The sequence below is a fragment of the Uloborus diversus genome, chromosome 5 (assembly GCF_026930045.1).
Source record: "Uloborus diversus isolate 005 chromosome 5, Udiv.v.3.1, whole genome shotgun sequence".
NCBI classification, from domain to species: domain Eukaryota; kingdom Metazoa; phylum Arthropoda; class Arachnida; order Araneae; family Uloboridae; genus Uloborus; species Uloborus diversus.
This window is the reverse complement of record NC_072735.1, coordinates 136421968-136438523: the sequence shown is the minus strand read 5'-3', so window position 1 is coordinate 136438523 and position 16556 is coordinate 136421968. Positions and strand designations below refer to the sequence as shown.

The following is a 16556-nucleotide window of genomic DNA, read 5'->3' as shown; positions in this document are numbered from 1 at the left end:
AAATTACTCAATGTGAAATATCTTTTTTAAAATACTTATTTAGTCCCATAAGTTTACAATTACAGTAAAATCCGTCACATCAAAATAACTGTTCTTCAAGATTCAGAAATAAAACACCTGAAACATACGCATTTTGTCAAAATAATTTTCAAATGGGTGGAATTCCAAAAAAACTTGATCCTTCAACAGTTTTCTCTGGGATCCATTTTTCCCTAAGATTTGTACAAGACAATATGACTGGCACATACCATTTTCAAGCTCAAATCTGATTGGCAAGGACTCAAGAAGTTTTGTAGAAAATGTGAGATAAACATGATACAGTAAAACCTGTCTACAAGAATACTGTTAGGACCTAAACAAATATTGGTTTAAATAGATCATTGTTGCAGAGAGTTTGATTATTTATGCTGACATTTTGCTGGGACCAAAGAAAATATTGTAACAGACAGGTTTATCATTATAGACAGTATTGTTATACACAGGTTTCACTCTATGAGAAAAAAAAAATGGTAAAAATTCTTGAATTTATTCTAAAAATGCAGATAAATTGAAAAATAAAGCACAGAGAAGTTATTTTGAGTTAGGCAGTTGGTTCAACTGTATAGACATTTAAGACTTTTTAGTAAATAATAATAGCAAAAAATTGTGTTATTTAACACTAGGATTTCAATTTAGGCTTATGTTAATTTTAATATAAAAAATGTGATGTATAATACACACTGTATGAGAAAATACAATTTTTAAAAATTTATTAATGATAAATGAATAAATACAATCATGAGTGATGGTCTTAAGAAATATATATATTTAATGTCAATAGTAAAATCTCTAAAAGTGCTGGGGAAAGCCACCTCCACTTTGTTGAGGATTTCCAGCGCCTGAATTGAAACTCATTGAGGATTGAGATTGTTGCACTTCACCTCCTGCCATGTGATTCTAAAATATTAACACATATTTTAGTATAAAATACTGATATTTTTCTGTGGAAAAGGAGAGAAATATTACCATCATTGAAAGAGATTAATGAATGTGTGTATGTAGTTAAATTGTTTTTACAATTGACTACTTTTTAGCTTAAATTTCTGAAACTTGTTTAACTTATTTTTATTGACAGTTAAAATTTCAAGCAGTTTTATATATAAAAAAAGAACAAAAAAACATGATATTAAATCTAAAAATTTGAATCAACATTAGCTTTATTTGATACAGAAGAATGTCCGGGGTTCCACAAGGTTTTTAGTCTGTCCCGAAGCAAAAAAAGGACCAATATTCTTTCGTAACTTTTAAAGCTTAAAATTAGAGATGAACTGATTAATTATCAGTAATTAGTAATAGACAGCTTAGCCGATTATTATTATATTGGCCAGGCTACCAATTCATAGGCAGAAAAATTAAAACAACTTTGTCCTAAAACAAGAAATTATGCTGAATGAATTTATTACCAATAGTTTTCAACTCTTGCTATTATATGCCCATTTGTTTAAATTTTACAAATTATTGTGGTAAGGGTGTGAACAACATTCTTCTATTTTTTGTTGATGTAAATTTATAAAAGAGGTTACAGGAAAATTTCAAAATGAAATTCATATTTTGAAGGAAAAGGGGACCATATATAGAAAATACGGACTGTCAGGGACTTGCAATTAAAAAAGGGGCTTGCTGGAAGCCCTAAATATTCAAAGTACAAGAATAAAGCATTAAAAAAATCAACAGGCCATACTTTTATTATGATGCTGCTATTGCTTTTATTAAACTTAATACATGAACATAAAATCACCCTTTTTTCAGTTTGAATTACGAGAAGGTTAAAATAAAACCTTACTCAAAATGTTTTTTTTTTTTTTTTTTTTTTTTAATTTCAATTTTGTTCTTTTTAAATCCCAAGTTTAGGCAAAATTATCACAAATTTTACAATAAAAATAGGTCTCATCTTTAAAGTTTAATTGACTTAATTCAAACTTTTTCTAAATTAAATCAGACACCAGATATCAATGTACAAAGAATAAAAAAAAGACCCCCACTCCTTTTTGCAGTGGCTACTTCCCCAATGCCCCCCCCCCTCCCCAGATGCCAATGTTCTTCCATTTGCATTTGGTATTTTTATTTTTTTTCCTCTTCTGACTCAATTTTTGCACATTTTTTATCACATATTCAGATATTTAAGGCCTTACATTTTTGATTAACATTCGTAAAATTTTGCACTACGTTTTCGGCATGTACACCTCACTAAAAAATTTGATTTTGTTCTTCAATTTTCCCTACTTTAGAGACAAAAAATCCTCACACACACGCTTTATCTTTTCACACCAATAAAAAGGTTTCTAATTACTTTAGCTTAAATTTGTTAGCTGCAATATTCCTTTCCTCACAGCTACAATATTTTGATTAGAAATAATTATTTATATTTAGATTTTTTTTAGATTGCCAACAGTTGTAAAACTTTCTGTAGAAGATTTCAATTGGGAATTGTAACTGTGCTAATATTTTAAAAGTAAAAACTCACATTTATGTGTATAAGCAAAAAGAAAACATTTGTGTAACATCTCAAAGATTGTTAGCAGATCAGATAGAAATGCAAAAAGAGAGGGTAAGACTCTAAATACAATTGGACCACAGATGCTAATTGTTGTATGACTATATATACTTTTATAATTTTTATTCTAAAATATCATTTGCTTCCTTAAATACTTCAAAGAAGCCATTAATTTATATAAATGTGTGTGTATATATATATAAAATCAAGGGTAGGTTCATAACTTTCCAGTGCCGAAACGCCAATGAGAAGTTATTAAATACCGAGTCCTGACAAATTTTATGTGAAAGCAGAAATCTTTTTTCAGATAAGCAGAACCGGAGAAGAGTTTTGGTATGAATTCACCCCTGGTATATTTAAATACCGTATTACCCCGCATTATCTGGCATGCTACAAAATTCGAGGGTCACCAGATTTTCAATAGCATCTGACTGGTCCTTTTTGGCATGCCGGAAAAATCAAGGTTAGGAAAAAAAATTAATATTATAAAAAATATGTTCAGCTTAAAAAATATTTATATAAGTTTTATACATATCTTATTGATATTAATAAACAGTTTAATTTTGTAAAAATCATTACTAACAATTTTGTTTGTTATTTTAACAATTAACATATTGTTAAATAATGAATAATTTTATAAATATTGAATTAACACTAAGTAAGCAAACATTTAAGAAGTAGGTTACTTCCCCTAAACCAGTGCTAAAGAATTTACCATAGCTATTCAATAAATAAAAATTAAACTTATCTCTCTAAAAGGAACCTAAAATAATTTGAAAAAAATATGAACAAATTGCAGTAACGGTGATTGCTTCTGAATTGATTGCTTTATTGGCATATAACTAAATCCATTAATAATGAACTACCATAAATAACAAGAACATATTATATGCAATACACAATTTTTTTCAAAGAAGTGAACTTTCGGGATTTTTTTTCCTTACAGTGGTTTGCTTTCTGATTCTGAATGGGGAAATTTACTTTTGTTTTGCTGTAAAATATACCTCAAATTATCCGTCATGCCGGAAAATTTGAATTTTCCAGCATGTTGGTCAACCTTGCTTTTTTCCGGCACGCCGGATAATGCGGGGTAATACGGTATATATCTCCTATACAATGAAACTTCCTTAAAGAAACCCCTCACTAGACCAAAAAAATTGGTGTTTTAGATTGGTAGTCTCTGAATAGGGTTAATACATAAAGCTAAGCTTCATGCAATACATACCACAAAATATTATTACTGAATAAATTATAAAAAATATATATATTCATGAATTCAAGAATGCACTCAAGAGTTTATTCATGACTATTAGAAATTTATTTTAATGATTTCTGATTTAAAAAAACGTTCTCGGACAGCTAATTTTAAATAGTTTTTTAATCATATCTAGCAGGAAGCACTTCGTATGAATCTATTAATTTTTCACTAGTGTTTTTTGATATGAAATAGAAACCAGGTAACTCTCCCTCTAGCGTGGGGGGGGGGATGGAAATAATACAGAGATTCCTTCAACCTTCAGGGAAGTAATACAAGCTCGCTGAAAAAAAAATGGTTTTTCAGTGGGAGAGGCTAAATATGTGGTTCTTGAATGGAGGGAAAATTAACATTGAGCCTACATCTAGAAATCAGACCAAAAATAAATGGTTTTCATAAGAGAGGATTGTTCTCTGAAGGTTTAATGTAGAAACTATGGATTGCTATTGAAGGGCCAAGTTCTAGCAGGAGGAATTTTTGTTCCATATTATTAGTTTTGCCACATATTTTTCCATTAACTACATTTAAAACCAGGTTAATTTGGAAAAGAAAATATAAAACATCAGAAAAAAAATTGCCAATCCTACTCGTTCCAATATTACTAAATTTCAGTTTTGTACCTCAGAGTCAGAGTACCGTAAGTCACATAATTCCTACTTTACAGGAGAATGGGGAAACATTTGGTGCATTCAAAGGATTTGACGCGTGCACTTTTAAACTTACAAAAGATATTTTTTCTTAAATAATTACGTACACATGGCTCAATGCGAAAAAGGATTTTACATACAAGACAAATGCACTAATAAAAGGAAAATTGCAATTTTTGGACTTATGCTAGTCTGGCTCTGAGGTACAGAGTTGTACATAAGTATGTATTTAGTTCTCTTCCTTTAAAAATGTCAAACTTAAGCATTCAAAAAGACAAATAAATAAAAATTAAAAAAAAAAAAACAACCTTACGGCTGAAATTATAATATGTACTAAAGACAATACCAAATATAAAGTGATTCTTGCCTGAGAAGAAGCAGTAGTTGTCGTCGGAGGAGGTGGGGCCATGCGCACTCTCTTGGCACTTGGACCATGGTTATTAGTATCTTGATTGCCTTGTTTGTTGTTGGCATTTGTCTGAAAGAGAAGTAGGACTTGAAATCATGCAATGCATAATTAAACTGATTTCATCTCCATTCACACAGTCATTGGAGGAACGAGGGGAACAAAATTAGTTTTTTTCCCTTGAAAAAGTTGATTTAATCTATACATATAATAAAATAAGATGTTTGTGTGTGTGGCGTGCTTCCCGGGAAAACGGTAAGGCTTTGAAAGATGAAATTTGGTATACAGGTGCTGTTTTTGCCGAAGATGTGCACCTCGGGCTTCAATTTTTGATATTTTAATTAGAAAAAAGTTATCAAATGATTATAGTGCAGGAAATGTAATTTTAAATATGATGAATAAAAAAAATTTGAAGATAGAGCAATTTTTTATGAATTTTTGAAAAAATCTTTAATTTGCATTTTTTCCTGGGTTTTATTTTTTTCTAATATCATCCTGCGAGAAGTATCAAAGCCTCATTTCTAAAATTTAAGTTGGTAATAGTAAAAAGATTTCGCCCTCTTCAGAAGAAAAAAGTTCTTAAAAATAAGCAATATTTTTTTTTAACAATTTTTTTAATGCTGAACACAGCATGTCTTTCTACGCATCGGTCGAAAAAAGCGTTCTACATTCCTTTATGTCTCTGATGTCACTACTTGGATTTCGATTCGATATTTACGACGGAATCTTACTCGCAATGTTAATCTTTTTTTTTTACTATATAGCTTACATCTACATTCTATTATGTGATGTGATGACCACCTGTTTTTCCGGCAGCAGGTGAGTGTAGAAAATCCCGTCACACCTTAATACTATAGTACTACATATAGTCTAGCTTAAATGAAAATATTATTATTAGTTTACCCTTTTACTTACAACTTTGTAAATGCATTGCACTTTTTTAAAAATATAAATTTGTATGCTTAAAAATTGTGTTGAATGGGGAAATTAAAACTGCTGTGCTTGAATTGTGTCAATCATTTACTGTATTCTTAATAGAAGTTGATAATTAAATTTCTGTAATTTCAATTGTATTTATATATTTTTATTTTGCAGCTTTATTTCTTAGCCTTTTTGTTGCCATAGGCTAACGCCTAACCAGTTTTGTTGCTAGAAACTGCCATGTAGTTATAACCAGCTAATTCATTCTGAGTCCAGAGCTGGTAAAAAAAATTCACTTGCATAACCTTCCAACATATCAAAATTGCCAATCAATATCAGTTGAAATTTTGCTTTTTTTAATGTAAAATATTTGATAAAGAAATTACATATTTAACAAACAATACATCTATTTCTGTGCAGGTAACCAAAAACCCTCCCTTTCTACCTTAACCAGTTGAGTTACCCTATAGAAATTTTGATTGCTCCTGCTCTGGTGTGTGTAGTTGTGTTTCCTTTGGAGGGAGCTATCCCCTTTTGGATGACCTTGACATACATCTTCAATAATTTTAAAATTTGATGAAGAACAGCAACTGCTGTCTTGTCCTATTGCTTTATCAACTACATACATGTAAAACGTGCATGATCAAAAATTTTATTTGAAAAAACATAGATTTCAATTTCAAGTACAAATAGAAGATACCAGTAACAGGTTAAAGTCTTAGCTAAAATTGTCTCTTTCTTAGTTGATAACAAAATTTAATTTTGTAACTATTTATTCATCAAAACTAATAATTAAATAAGCAATTTTAAGAAAACTTACATTAATATAGGAACATAATTTTTATAAGCTGCTGAGGAAATTTACCTTATTTGTATCAGATTTGTCTTCAGTTTCATCATCTGTTAAAAACTCCCGCTTTGGGTAAGGTATCAGGTAGCCAGAGAAAACGCTGGAATAAAAAGTTTTACAGTATTACATCATTCACTTTGCAAAGCAAAGTATAAATAAAATCATGATTTTTTTCTCTTTGGAAAAATGTTTTGAAAAAAAAAATCAATTTTTTAAGGTTTCTGTGAAAAATTTTAGAAACTTTAGTTATTAATAAAATTATATTTATAAATTTAACTAAATAAAAAATTGATGCATTAAAAATTACAGAAACATTATATATAGCAAGTCTTACTTCACCCAAAAAGTTTCAAATATTTTGCAGAACTATTAATCACAATGGAAACGCATATATGATCAGTGGCAGCTGAGAGCATAAATGTAATTGAAAAGACTGATTTAAAAAATGGGGAACCCTTCACAACATCACTGCTGATGATTAAAATAAAATTTAACCAGATAACAATATTAGCACACTTTTAATACAGAAAAATAAAGGAAAATAAATAGAGTGATATTATATGATGACAATTTTTAAAAAATAAGTTTCACTATACTCTTTATATACAGAGCTATCATATACAAGTTTTTTAACTAAAATCAGACAGTAAAGTTATATATATATGTATATATATATATATTAAATTGCTAATATGCATCGTCAGGCCCCGACTGACGCACGGGCCCAGGATCAAGGGCCTCCAAGGTTTAGAGTCCCTAATAATTATCAGTTATACATCAGTTGTATGTAATAGAATTTTCATTAATTAGGCATTAAATACAAAATTACTAAAAAAATAGTAACATGGTTAATTGTTTGTTTTCCTTTAATTTGTTTATTAATTGTGGGTTAAATTGAACATTCAGTATATTTGCATAAAAAATTAACCTATTCTGCCGTGCTAAGCACAGATGTGGTATCTGCACATTTTATCAAAAATGAGTTATTGTCACCAGGTTACCCTTTGCATCTTACTTTATCTATACATGAATTTTTTTGTTGATATTCGAACGGGAAATATAAAATAAATTTTTCGAAAAAAGTGGTATCTGCTCATTTTGCATGGTTTGCTAAGGTAGTTTCAATGTGAGTGACAAATACTAAGCATCTTAAGTGGTATCTGTGTAGTTACCCTTTTTTCCCTTAGTATAATGTAGATACGACTTTTATGCCTTAGCAATCCAGCACTTAAAAGTGTTGCAGTTCATTGAGCTGGAACTCTAAAATTTCATTCCCCTTATGAATTGATCAGTGGATGTGGGCCGATAATAAAATAATTATGATCTTAAACTAATGCTTGTTCAAATATTGAAACCTTTGTATTAGAATATTTGTTTTATGACACACATTTGTAAAAATGAAACGTTTGTAAATGTTCATGTCCGATTCCTCTGCTAAAAATTTGATTTCATTCTTTTAATGTTTGTTTTTATTAAAATATCGTTTGTTGTCAAAATTATCTTTTCGCTCAGCTAATAAATGTTGAAACCATAATATTTTAATCTAATATGATTGATCATGAAAAAATTTATTTTATTAGTCACTATCTGTGAAGATACAATTCTCAAATCGTAAGTAATAATTGCAAAAATTATACTTCCAATTTATTTTAGCTAAATATTTATTTTATTCTTTTACATTCTTATTTTACTTTCCTTCAACTTCATCTGCTGTTAAAATTCTCTTACACATTAAATTGAGTAATCTGGAAATGAAAATACAACTATTGCTTTTACAGTTCTAATGCATGAACGAGACAATGGTATTTTCCGGAAGGGAAATTTTGTTAGATTTTTGGCAAAAAAATTTAGCGACAGCTAAGTCTATCAGTTTTAATTCTGAAGAAGATTCCAGTCACATTCAGAGTAATGTAAATACACCTTTTAGTCTTAATGTAGACATTAATTATGACAATGGAGAATTGCCAAAAGGTATGTCTAGTTGCATTGGAGATTTTGCTAGTTTTATTTGCGAAGAAGAACTGGACAATGTTCGTGAAATAAGTAATGACTGTTCCTTGCCACCTAATTCTTCTGATCAAGATAGCTCATATTGGCCTTCAAATCGCACAAAGGAGTGCATATTCACTTCTGTAAATTCCACAAATACTTTAACCACTGAAGAATCTGTTTCAATATTAGTCGCAAACCCTGAAAATAACTGTGGCAAGGAAGGAAATAAAAAGCAGTCAACAGAATCTTCACCCAGCCAGTTTGAAGAACATCAAGTTGAACTTGTTAACAGTGTACCAATAGGTAATGAGCCTTTAAAAAATCCAGACAGCTTTAATGTACGGAAAGAATTTCAATGTTCAAGCCTAATAACTAAAGAGGGGAATTCAAGGAAAAGGAAAAAATTTTATTTTTCCATTCAAGAAAGAAATGACATTAAGCTGAAGAGGATTAAATAATCTCACTCTGTATTGGCTCCATGCAGTGAAAGTTGCAAATTTATGTGCAGAACAAACACCCCAGAGAATAGGCGAATTGAAATAAATGAGCAATTTCGGGCCATTAGTTCTGTAGAGGGCAGAAAATCTTTTGTTCTCAACATGGTCAGCAAAATGCCTGTTAAACAAAAGACTTGCGGGACTGGCTCAAGATGTTCCAATACAAATACGTTTTATTTGAAAACAAATGAAGGTACCACTGTAAAGGTTTGTAAAGTATTTTTTCTTGCAACCTTAGGATATAAAAAACATAACGACTCAATATTACAAACTCTCTCTAGACAGAAAAGTAAGATATCTCCTGAGTTTGACAAAAGAAGAGGAAGAGCTCCAAAGAATAAATATAATCATGAGTCACTCATTGAACATATTGAATCCTTCCAACCTAAAATTGCTCATTATAGAAGAGAGCATGCCCCAAACAGACGTTATTTGCCAAGTGACTTAACCGTTAAAAAAATGTATTATGACTTCACAAAAAGACATCCTGATTCTTGTTCGTTCGAGTTATATAGAAAAAAAGTATCGAAGATGAATATATCGTTCGTTAAGTTAGGTAACGAAGAATGCGAACTATGCGAGCATTTCATATTGCATGAACATGCAGAAGACCATCATAAAATAGATTGTAGCCATTGTAATGCATGGAACAATCACATTAAAAAAGCTACTACAACTAGAGCGGAGTATAAAAAGGATGCGGATGAGGGTGCAATAAACAAAGTTATGAAATACTCTGTCGACATGGAAAAAGTAATTATGCTTCCCAGGTGTGAGATGTTCAAATCTGTTATTTTCAGCCGAAGATTAACTGTTTACAATGAAAGTTTCGTATCAGTAGGGAAAAAAACCAATCAGACTGTTGCATGCTTATGGCATGATGCCATACGAGGCCGAAGTAAAGAAGAAATTATAAGCACGGTATATAAGTTTCTCATAACGACGTGTCGGGATATGAAGCAAATTGTATTATGGATGGATAATTGCTCATCGCAAAATAAAAATTGGGCTTTCCTAAGCTTTCTTGTGTTCTGCATCAATTCTATCTACATTAATGCAGACATAATTGAAATCAAGTACTTTGAGCCAGGGCACATTTTAATGTCCTGTGATTCATTTCATCACCAGGTTGAGAAAGCAATCCATAAAACAAAAAAGATTTATGATTTTGACGGTTTCAAAAATGCGGTGAAATCTACATCTGCAAAAGTTAATGTGGGGGAAATGCAACCAAATAATTTTTTCAAATGGAAAGACTATGCTGTAAAAAGAAAAAATAATAACAGAAATGTATCAAGGGCAACAAAAGGTGACCCCGAGATCAATTATGACTAACAACAAGGGAAAAACTGATAACTACAATTTGCCCTATTTACGTGATATCGTACATTTGCGGGCAGAAAGAGGAAAGAACATTTTGTTCCACAAAAAAATCTATAAAGATACTACATGGGAAGAACTTGACTTTTTAAACATCAAAATGTTGAAAAATGCCATTAAACTGCCTCAACATTATGAACATGCAGTTGGGATCACTGTATCAAAAAAAAATAACATAATCAAAAATCTTCTTAATTTGGAAAAAGGTATAATACCGCAAATTCGTTTTGTGTTTTGGAATCAGTTGCCAGTAAGCGACAAAAATGATTAATTATTGCACTTGTTAAGGTTTTCTATTTGCACTTTCAGCACATTGTCATGTTTTCTTTTTGTATAGTGATTTGTATTCGATAAATATCTTTTGCATTCTATAAGTTCATGCCATTGAAGATAATAAAAAATGTATTATATAAATGTAAAACATAAATTATATTTCAATTTATTGCATTTATCAATTATAAAGACACATGCCTTACTTAATGAAGCATTTTATTGACAAATAAAAAGTTGTCTACGTGGAGTCTAGTAAACGAAAATTCATTTAATATGTGAATATCATGAACTATATCATAATATATTCATTGTTTAATTAAGTGCAGAAACATAATTTTGCTAAGCCACCGCTCCCGATTGTTATCTCTAAATAGCACGTTACTAAGCTACTTTTGTCGTATCTGAGCAGATACTGCTAAATATCCTTAGTATTATTCACTTACGGCAAAAATACCTTAGTAATAAACACGTTAGTTAGGAGAAAATGTATAGTAACTACATTTATTAATTATAAAAAATAACTTTCTCAGAAAACTTATTCATGTATGTTAGATCAACTAGTTATAAATAAGTTACGGTAGGTTAAATTTTATATTCAGTTACTGTTAAAAAATTATGAGCTGTAAAACTTTAACCGTGAATTTCTCATTTTGAGCTCAACTGCAGATACCACATCTGTCCTTAGCAGGGCAGTATTGTACTACTTTTTCATCACAACTTGCACAATAGAGCAAATATTACATTTAAATTACAAAAAAAAAAAAAAAAAAAAAACAGAGCACTTTTAGTTTTATTCATACTACACGCCACTAATATTTACAATTTTTAAATTTAACATAGGAAAAGAAAGTTACTACAAAGGCTTAGAGGTAGGAATACAAATAAAGTATGCATAGAAAATAAAAATATGAGTTAGTTTCAACCATTTATAGGTTCAAATTATGCTTATTTAAGCACACATCTTGTTTAAAATACTGTGATGATCCATTATGGGAACAGTATGTAGGGTGGGATGGCTCAAATGAACTCTTGGCCCAGCGCCCCACTATGGTTTGACTGAGCCCTAAATATAGGGATAGCATACATTTTACAATTCGCTTTTAAAACCTTAACTCGTTTGCTAAATATTTTGAAGTATTGTTCTCTCGAAAGTTTTTTTTTCTTTCTTTCTTTATGTTTTTGTTTCTTCCTCTTCTGTTTTTATTTTTTATTTTTATTTATCTATTTATTTTTTTACAAAAATTTATATTGAAGCACTATTAATCAAGTTTTTGTTTTTCCTTTTATTTTACACCAATTTACCTACAATGTAGCAAGTCTTCAATTGCCTAGACTTTTCTTTATACCCACCTTTTAGTATAGTATCTTGACATTGCTTGATTGTTTTCATTAACAGAAAAAAGAAAAGAAGTTGTTCTGAATAAGTAGCTGCTAATAATAAAAAATTGGTGACTAACTTTAAAGTGTTTGATGGTCACTGGGTACAACAAAAAAATTTAATTTTTAGGTTGTGTATAGAGACACTTTGGATAGATAAAAATAGTCAAATTAAGATAAATCCTAAGGACAAAATCAAAAAATGGTTGCACTAATAACAAGGCAGAACTAGTAAAAATTAGAATTTTCAAGGAGCTTTCTAGGATTTTTAGTTAAAAATTGATTTAAATCCTGGTTTAAATCATTGACACCCTGCAGCAAAGCATATATGTCATCTTTTTCACTTTCAATGGCAAACTATAACTCACTGAAAATTAGTAAGTCATTAAAGCAAATATGAAATAAATGAATTCAGAATGAATATAGTAAATTATTTTTTAAGCGATGCAGGAGCACTCACTCTTGTGTATGTACTGGATCCTCCGAAAAATAACTATCTTGCATTGCTTGTTCAGAAGTAATGCGCTTGGTCGGATCCATTAGTAATAACTTTTGCAGCTAAAAACAATTGTCATAGTTACTTTTTATGATGAACACAAACTCAAAAAGTAAGCAAAAGATAAAATAACCAATCAACTGCAATTTATTTTGTTGTGGATAAATACCAAAAAGTAGTGTTTTAATGTATATGATAATTAACATTCAACTGCAGATAAAAAATGTGAATTATATGCTGTTAATTGGACAACATTATGCAAACATGAGTTAACCAAAAAAATGAGTTATTCACATAAATTGGTAGAGAAACAGACATAATGGGATGCAAAAATGATTTAAACCAATATTAAAAAACGAGTCAACTCTCATTTTATACCACTTTTACCATGTGAAATATTAACGTTTACATTGAAAACCACTATAACAAGTTGGATTTATTCCATACTTCGAAATAGTGAACCTGAAAATGTATAACCATGTGTTTCTGATTTTAGAGAGGGGGTTCAACTCTGAACTCAACTTACACAAAAGTACTGCTTGGTTGGTCAATACATTTCTGCATAACACCGTCCAATGACATGAATCAGTTACTTACCATACCTTGACAACTTTATAGCTTAAAGAAAAGGACCCCAACCCTCATTTTTAAAAGTTTCATTAAATAAACACAGTGGTTATCAAAAACCAAAAGAATTATTAAAGTTAATAACTTTACAAGCAAATGCAATTGAGTTCACTAAATGTGAGGTCAGCTATGAAGCCTCATGTCGTCAAAGATCACTCAAACAAAAAGTTTGAAGTTAGGTTACTAGAAAATATAAGAACTAAACATGATTGAACTATTGAACTATGTCGCAATCAAATTGACAGAATCAAAGATAGAACTATTAATGTATTTCCGAGAGTTTTTTTTAGACAGCACCATTATGCAATGTTGATTTTTATTGTAAGTTTATAATTATAAATGTGTATACTAATATATATATATATATATATATATATATATATATATATATATATATATAAATATATATATATATATATATATATATATATATATATATATATATATATATTCATAAATAAACAATCAAAATAAATTGGAAAATGCAAAAAGCAAGAACACAAAAAACAACACCAAAATGTCTAATATATATATATGTGTGTGTGCATGTATATATATATATATATACTAGCATTCCCGTAGTACCCGGCATTGCTCCGGTAATGGTGCAACTAGTTACGAAAATCCCCTATAATAACTACTTATTGCCCATATTTTTCTAATTTTGGGAGGGTCCTGAGGCCCCTGGACTCCTTATGTCCTAGTCCTTAACGAATCCTTAACTTTCATTAAGGATCCTTTTAAAGTATTGATTTTCTTTACCCGAGCAATGCTAGGTACGGGAATGCTAGTATATACAGGGTGTTCCGTTTTAATCTGCAAGACCTTTATTTTCACAACCGTTAGTCCTAGATGTATACTTCCCGTTGCAAAAATGTTCAAAATCAGATGCTGAGTTAAGATATTGAACGTTTGAAATAAAAATAAGTCAAAAAACACAAAATATACATTTAACTTTTCATACGGGCCCTAAGTCCCCCAACTTATATTTAGGGAAATAATCTCCATTCAAAAATAATTCCAACACAAAAGGTTTCAAAGTAGTATGACCAATGTTCGCTGAGATATGATATGCAGAGTTTTGTGATTTACACCACTTTTCCCTTGCCATCAATAACGCCTTTTGAGGGAAAATATAGCAGTTAACATGTGTTTAAAATTATAATTGGGCCTAGAGTGGTTTTTCAAATTGTTCGAGGTTTTGTTGTGTTTTCTTTGCGTATCACGGCATAACATTTTCGTTTATTTTTGAATAGCAATGAAAATACAAATACCTTGTTTTTCTTACTTTGAAGACCTGTCATTCTTCTGAAAGGGTGCTAAGTTCCAGTTTCATCTTTTGTATGGTCCCTTAAAACTTTAAACTGGAATGTCTCCCTGAGTTTTGGTTGCACAAATGTCAAGTTTTTTTGTTTTAGTAATATCTTTTAATGGAGATTAGTTCCTTAAGTATAAGTTTGGGGACCGCGTATATAAAAAATTAAATTTTGTATTTTTTGACTCATTATTTTTGCTTCAAACATTCAATATCTTAAACCTGGATCTGATTTTGAACATTTTTGCATTGGAAGTAAACACATAGGACTAGCGGTTGCGAAAATAAAGGTCTTGCATGTTAAAACGGATCACCCTGTATATGTTATCTCAGGGAGAGCCAGACAGAAACATTATTTTTTGACTTGAGAAAAGCCTCGAAGAATCACGTGAGAAACAAAAGCAATATCAAATTTAAAATTCGCTATTGACTAAAAGTTGAGATAAAGTACTGAATAATATTTTGAATGGAGGAAATCCTTCAAAAATAAGGGATTTAAATTTCAATTTCTGGTTTTAATTTCGCAGAAATTAAGAATTTTTAAATAATTTCTCCTGAACTAACAGATATTTCGAAAAGTCCTTTCTTAGTGGATACTTTTGTAAACACCTCTTTCAACTGATTCTACATCTTATGAAAGATGCTAAAGACTTTCACTACTAAAAAAGCCAAGTATTTGCATCTAGAAAGCTGATCAAATTTTAACATTACGAAGTATTTTTTTAAAATGAATTAATTTACATCCAATCCCCATTCCTCAAAATTTTTAACAAGATGGTGACATATCAATGGAAGGATCCTGTAAAAATTTTATTTCTTTTTTAAATTTCTGAAAAACCTTTTTTTTCAATAACAAATTCTGCTAAAAATATAGTGTTCAAATAATGTAAAATTCTGATTTTAGTAAGAAGTTCAAAATTTGAATCCAGGCAGGGTTCATATATCTTTATTTTATTTATTTATTTTTATTTGTTTATTTATTTATTCTTTTTTTTTTGCATAATTACCTACATTTAAGTATTTCAAATAGAATTTTTTTTAAAAAAATTAATAGCGGCTGAATCTTTCCACATTTTGTTGTTATTGAAAATTTATTGGCAAAGTGCTTCGATAATACTTTGGAGAGCTTGTCATAAAATATAGGTCATTGAAGTTTTCTCTTAAAACAAATTGAAAATTTTATCAAAAATACTCTACAAAATTTAAAGAGACAGTGTTGACAGAGATTCCAAAAAAAAAAAAAAAAAAAAATTATAAACAAGTATTTTGTTCTTAAGCAGTCTTGAATTGTCAAGTCGTGAAAGAAAGTGCGAATCAAGTGACAAAAAGGCTTTTCAATGGTAATTTTCTACAATATTTTATAACAAACTATAAGAATATAGGAAATATAGGACAATTTCAAAAATATAGGAAATATAGGACACTTTTGATGCTTTTTTTGAAAATATAGAAAATATAGGATATATAGGACTACTTCTACCCCTGCGATTTGTTAATAAAGGTGAATTATAGTAAAAACAAAATTAGTGGAAAAAAATCCAAAGAATATCGTAGAGTAAAAATATATGAATTAATTACAGTTTTGTCAATGTTTAAAAATAATGTATCCCGTAAATAAGACAGATACAATGTTACATTTTGTGTGTATGCTGAAGAAATGTTTACCATAACTCATGAAGCACATTTATCAGTAGGCCATTGTTGCAAAAACAGAATATTAAACGAGACCTTAAGAAAAGGTACATAAGTAACTTTACCAAAGCTATTTATGTTTCTCAATATAATTTACAATACATATTGTATGCAAAAAAGTGTGTTTTATAAAATTTCTAATGAAAATACAGTAATAGAGTTACTTTTACTCATTTATTTAGTTTGAAATATTACTGTATGTTTTGAGAGCCGTCATGACGTTTTTCTAATTAACTACGCATTTTCAGAAAAGTTGAATAAATTTTCCCTCATTTGGATCCAAGACTTTATTTGG

General features: G+C 29.7%; 1 protein-coding gene across 3 annotated transcripts in view; it reads right to left on the bottom strand.

Moving 5' to 3' along the window:
* Nucleotides 1–733: 733 nt before the first annotated feature.
* The window catches only part of LOC129221862 (cyclin-dependent kinase 8-like), a 50086-nt gene continuing 34263 nt past the window's right edge, over nucleotides 734–16556 (bottom strand). For 2 of the 3 annotated variants that reach the window (XM_054856217.1, XM_054856215.1), the window contains exons 11-14: nucleotides 12592–12689; nucleotides 6628–6712; nucleotides 4782–4913; nucleotides 734–936 (exon numbers count right to left, since the gene is read on the bottom strand). In XM_054856217.1, coding sequence (XP_054712192.1) covers nucleotides 829–936; nucleotides 4782–4913; nucleotides 6628–6712; nucleotides 12592–12689 — 423 coding nt within the window. In that variant the 3' untranslated portion in view covers nucleotides 734–828. The remainder of the gene's footprint in view (nucleotides 937–4781; nucleotides 4914–6627; nucleotides 6713–12591; nucleotides 12690–16556) is intronic. The other variant, XM_054856216.1, reaches the window with a different exon arrangement.